This window comes from Morone saxatilis, unplaced genomic scaffold (genome assembly GCF_004916995.1).
Source record: "Morone saxatilis isolate NCDOM2014 unplaced genomic scaffold, NCSU_SB_2.0 Contig17, whole genome shotgun sequence".
Classification (NCBI taxonomy): Eukaryota; Metazoa; Chordata; class Actinopteri; family Moronidae; genus Morone; species Morone saxatilis.
Window position 1 is genome coordinate 15913980 of NW_023339729.1, and position 5760 is coordinate 15919739.

At 41.5% G+C, this 5760-nt stretch overlaps 2 protein-coding genes across 2 annotated transcripts in view; one reads left to right on the forward strand and one right to left on the reverse strand.

Moving 5' to 3' along the window:
* Positions 1-6: 6 nt before the first annotated feature.
* On the forward strand, positions 7-4769 carry LOC118326834 (putative uncharacterized protein ENSP00000382790 homolog). Its single transcript, XM_035659956.1, has 2 exons — positions 7-2425; positions 2532-4769. The coding sequence occupies exons 1-2, from the start codon at positions 400-402 to the stop codon at positions 2537-2539; spliced, it is 2034 nt and encodes a 677-aa protein (XP_035515849.1). The 5' UTR covers positions 7-399; the 3' UTR covers positions 2540-4769.
* Positions 4770-5217: 448 nt separating this feature from the next.
* ncapg (non-SMC condensin I complex, subunit G) overlaps positions 5218-5760 on the reverse strand; it is an 11745-nt gene continuing 11202 nt past the window's right edge. Inside the window, 2 exon segments of the mRNA XM_035659336.1 lie at positions 5218-5561; positions 5683-5752. Coding sequence (XP_035515229.1) covers positions 5435-5561; positions 5683-5752 — 197 coding nt within the window. The 3' untranslated portion in view covers positions 5218-5434.

Here is a 5760-nt window from a genome sequence, read left to right on the forward strand (position 1 = left end):
TCTGTCTCCTCAACACCCAAGTCTTCACCAGCAAAGTCTGCCTCTTCACCCAAGTCAGCATCCTCATCACCTAAAACATGTTCCAGAAGGTCAGGTGAAGGTACTCCAACAAAACGTATAGCTGGAACTGAGTGCCACAGATCACCAGGTGACTCACTATCTTTTCATGAAACCACTCCTCCAAAAAGGCGACCAGGTCGGCCAAAGAAGCTGGGACCGCAGCTCGAGCAAAAAGTCAAGAGGCCAATTGGTCGACCACGCAAGCCAAAGGCTGTTGATTCAGTAATAGGGACAAAAACGGTAAATGGAAAATCCGATTTACCATCTGACGTTGAGGAGAATGTAAACAAGAACCTCAAAATAACAGTAGTGTATGGTCGTTCAAGGAGAAATAAACGAATGGTGTCTGAGGGCTTTGAACAGCTGCAAACAGAATTCCATGATGCTTGGCAAGCAGTAGGCCTTCAAAGTGACTTGGGCATGAATGGGGCATTAATGCACAACTCTAACATCAGCTCAGGTAGTGTCAAAACAACTTCGACAGAATTGTCAAAAGAATTAAATTTTGTCTCCCCTTTGAAAGAGTCTACCCCTCAATCTAGCAGTAACATCAAATGTCAGAAGCGGGATGATTCTGTACCCTCAAGGAAACCAGGTAGACCTGCAAAAGTTAAAATATCTGGTATCTCAGTTACAGTAAACACAGTATCACCTCGACAGCGTAAAATTCAGATAAATAAGGATACTCGGCAGTCTCCTGAATCGCTAATTCGTAAGAAAAAACTTCTACCAGAATTCAAAACTGCCAAAGAGCCCTGGACAATCAGTTGTCAATCAACAAGCAAAAGCAGTCCAACTGAGGAAGGGATAGAAACAAAGGATGAAAGTAAAGACAAACTTCAGCCTGTAGCAGTGCGTCACTCAATGAGAGTGAGAAAGCCCTCAATTCACTTTCTTCACGCTGTTGCCACCTCAGCGGCTCTGCTACGGCGCTCTAAAAAACTTCTGCTAAACAAGGCCAGCAATGAAAGGAGACAGGCGGAGCAACAGATTAATGTAGAAACTTTAGGGGAGAAAAGACAGCGATGTGGACAAGAGAGGAAGAACATCTCTCATGACCTGAGCAAAGTGGCAGAGGTGTCTGTAGACTCCATCTTTACCCCAAAAGAGACGCTAAGGTGGTGGGCAGCATCAGCCGAGGGCAAGTCTATGAACCAGGAACTTGCCAGGCGAATACGACTCATCTCTGACACCTGGGTCTCAGACACTGTGGAGAATCAAGAAAAAGAAATGGCCCTTAATTCCAAACTAGGCACCAAAAGTAACAGGAAGTCAAAACATTCCTCTATGGTTCGAACGCTATTTGACTGTTCTCCCAACAAACCAAGGTCCTGTAGCATGCAGCAGCTCTGCTCCTGGTTTATGCAGACCACAGAGACACAGTCTCTGGCTATTGTCAAGAAAGCAAGCTCCCGTAACCCTTACGAACTCATGCACTTCCCCCGTACAGCCAATAAAAAAAGTGTTTGCCACAGTCCTCAGGCAGAGCGACTCCGAAAACACATAAAGAAATTTGCCAAAACTGTGCCAAAGAGTCCTCTGCAACACCAACGGGCTCAAAGAAGGTTGAGAAAGAGGATTGGGGCACCTAGGTCAACACATAATATTAGGCGACAACTTTTCACTCCCAGATCTGCAACAGGCAGGCTCAATCAAGGAGACCAGTGGAGGAGAAGCAGCATATTTGGCAAATACCAGGCCACTCTATTTAGAGCAAGTACAAGGTTCCTAACCCGGAAGGAAAGGGAGAAGTGGAGAAAGAGGCAGTGGAATAAGAAAAACAGGAAACTAGCGACAAGTTTTTCAAATGCATTGACTGGACTACAACCAAAATGTAAGGCATCAGCGAAATATCAGTTATCTGACTGTTTGGAGAACAGTTGTGCCACCAGTTCTGTTGACCAAACTCAGGAGCCGGTGGATGTACCCAAAGAGCAGAACATTTGCTCTAAAGCCTGGAGTCCTGAGACGCTGAAGGAATGCCGAGTTTTTCTGAGGAAGATCAACTCCCCAGACAATGAATCAACTGAGGAAGAGTGCGACTCCTGTACTGTGACACTGGATGATGGGTCACTTTCTGCATACCTCTTTGCAGGAAGGGAGAGAAAACTGGTAGGAGTTGTTAAAGCTGTGAAAACTGAAAGAAAAAGGAGCATGAAGAGGACTGCCTCAAGAGAGCTTGCAGGTTCTGCAACTAAATCAGTCCAGGAGCAGGATGAGATGCCAGTGGGGAGGCAGAAAGGCAAGTACAAAAGTCCCGGGGTTGTGTCTACTGAACCACCACAATCACCACCACCAGCGAAAATGTTGAGACAATCGCGAATGAGGGGCCTAACCGGACCGAGATGGTGCGACTTTGTGTTTGGTAACTATCTTGCTTATTCTTATTGAATATCACCTAACACATCAACTTTTAATAAGATTCAGTTTCAAAACACCGCAAAATCAACTTGTACTTTCCTTTCTAACAGAAAACTAAGGAAGCGTGAGGTCTCCTCCAACCTGGGAAAGGGACTGTGGTTTAACGTGGTGCCTTTGGACATTGAGCTGACCACGTGGACTGACCATCCCACTATGGTTCAGTCTTACACTCAGCAATTATGTAGCAGTCTAACTTAACAAAAGCTTGATGTTGCACTATTTTTATCCATGGATATGTACCGTATGTACAGAATGTTTTTTTTTTTTTTTGTCAACTTGCCTTTGTCTTTCTGAACCTGTATAGTAGATCAAATCATTACGTCAAACAGAGTTTTAATGGGATAAGTGCTTATACAGTGAGCCCTGTCAGAGTGGCTGTATTGGAAGGAGAGACAAAGCTTGACTGCATTAAGACTGCCATCTCCCCCCAGAAAATACCTCATTATCAAGGCCAGCACTTCTTTCTGACAATGACCTTTTTCTGTAAGTCTTTACCTAAAACTAGTAACAACTTTTAATACTTTATCTCCACCATAAACATGTACAGCTCTAAAATCCCCCATCATTAAATGTTTTATTTATAGTTACTTTGTCAAATTCCAAATTGTTTTGTATTTTAGATTTGAGAAAAATATGTTGAAATTTACTGACACTCTTGATCCTAGCCTTGTTTGCAATATATTTCTTTGATGCTTTAGTCACTGAATTGCAAGCCAGTAGCCAAAAATGTGGTTTGAATGAAGGAATCTACCAAACCCCATCTTTATCCCAATCGCTGTTAGGCCTTTTCCACCAACAGGGAACCGGCTCCGTTCTGCGCACCTACTTTTGAACCATTCCGAATATTTCGACCAAAAATAAATTGGGTCGCAACCCGAAATGTTGGTTTCCAGCTGGAACCAAAGAGGGTGTGTTTGTTTCTACAGGCCGTCGTGCATTTTACGGCGCCCGCTGTTGATGATGCTCTCTTGATTACAATGGTTCTGCTCAAAACAGGCTGGAAATGCAGGCTGGTTCGCTCGATCGCACCAAGGTTGAACGGAACCAGAGATAATTTGGTGGAAAAACACTACGTGTATGGGCCCCAACTAGAAAATGTGTAATGAACTACAGTAATTGGCCTTCAGTCTATCAAAACCAAATATTTAATGTCATAGTTTCTTTTTTTATTATTTTCCATCAATATTTGCAAGTCTTGGCACCAAACTGCAATTAGCACAAACATGCGTGTTCTAAATGACTTTATTATTCAACCCCAACAATCCCACAAAATGTAGAGGTATATGTGAAATGAAGAATATGGCATTATGCAGTTGTAGACAGTAGACTCTGATTAATTTGTTGGTTTGTGGGATCTGTCTTGTTTTAATTCAGTTATCTTTTTTTTTGCGATTTGTCTTGTTTTCACCCAAAGCATATACTGTACGTTGGTGTCAGATCTACTTCTTGCACTATTCCATCTGAGATTATTAATCCTACTACACAGATTCCTCCCCCCATATTTTGCACACCCCATGTCCCACTTCCAAACCCTACTGTAAAACTAGAGAATATATTTGGTGCAATACAAACCCAGATGATTTATCAGTATGTAGTAATTATTTTATTGCTGACAGACGAATGGATGTACGCAAGTACCGTTGGCCTGGGATGTTACTTCAGTTGTTTCCATAGCCATGTAATGTGATCTTAAATGATACTGCTATACAAACTGTATTTTTCCCACCTGCTTTTTTTCCCTCCTCAATGAAGCAGAAAAATTATAGATCCTTAATTGTAATAATAGCATTTAATATTTTCACCATACTAGCATAATTTACTGTTTAAATGCAGGTGGGAATTGTGTTGCTGTTAAGGTTTCCTTTGTTTTTAATCAATTTGCAGCAAGACGCCTACCTCCCCTGCGGCTCAGCTAGGCCTACTGCTCTTTTGCTTATCAACCGTGTGCTAGACAAGGCCAGACAAATGATCGATAAACACTAATCTTGGATCAATATCATGTTTTCCTGCCCTCTAAAAGATCCAAGTTGTCTGGCTGTAGGTCAAAACTTAAACCTGTATTGTGTATTGTGTGTCTGACTACCCTTGTATGTGTCACTATGGTTGCCATTTCAACACAATGGCGGTGAGGTGGCTCGGTCTTGTGATGAATAACTATCAGCCCTCTGTTGAAGAACCTGGTGCTAAACATCTGTTGTATATTTTCTTTATTGTGTTTTTATACTGTCCATTACAGATGCAACAAAGAGGTATCTGTGATTGGAACAATAAAGAGTCTTTTGAAATAACCAGCGAGCAGTGTGGTTTGTAGTAGTTAGCGAAATGCCTGGCAACTTTATCAATCCAAAAAGTCCTTTAAATGAAACACTGGGTTTCATCAGGTTCAATTTAAGATTTTTTTTTAAGCACTATGAATGTAATTTAAGACCTATTTCTCCACCCATACAAGCAAAAAATAGTACAAAGGAAAATCGGTTTTATTTTGTAGCTCTTACAGCATGATCATTAGTTTTTCCCCAACATTTAAAAGTGAGGCTGAAAAATCTGAAAAGTAGTTATCTCCATTAAGACCTATCAGAAATATTATTTAAGGCCTCTTTCAGATTTAGTTATTAGATTTAATATCCCGCAGAAAATCTGCTTATTCTTTGTTGAACTGCTCACAACTGATATCTATACAAGGAGTTAAAAAGACTGGAAACTACTAATGCAAAGAGGACAAGTTTCATTGAAACATTTTACTTTAATGGTTAAAATGGGAAACAGACAAAAGTTCAGAGGAAACAGGACATATAAAGAGGTGAACCCATTTTCAAGGGCTTTTAAAGGAAAAGTAAATACTGCTGCATTACCAAAGTATGTGTAAGATATATTAGACTGGAGTACTTGAACGCTAGTTAAAAATAACTAATTTCAATTTCCACCTTTGCATTAACTGTTAGTAATCTGACTTCTACGACACATTGGCCTCCTGGTTGATGAGGGTGTTGAGGTCCAGCTTGGTCTTCTCTAAAGCTGCAGTCTTGGCCCTCCGTGAGGGACGCACCACAGGAACTGACTCTGGAACATTTTCTCCATCGCTGTGGCCAAAACAAAAATGAGCAGAACATGATGAATAGGTGAATGTGACAATATAGTGATGGTATCAAAGCATTGTACATAGGTATATATTGACAGCCAGGAGTTAACAGAAACACTCACCTCTCCTCCGATGACTCCGCCCTCCTGCTCGGCTTTCTGCCCCCTTTTGCTGTGCAGACTTTCCTCTGGCCTGAACAC

Bases quoted from the DNA above. Each gene is read 5' to 3' on its own strand.
- LOC118326834 (XM_035659956.1), top strand. From the start codon at position 400: ATGGTGTCTGAGGGCTTTGAACAGCTGCAAACAGAATTCCATGATGCT.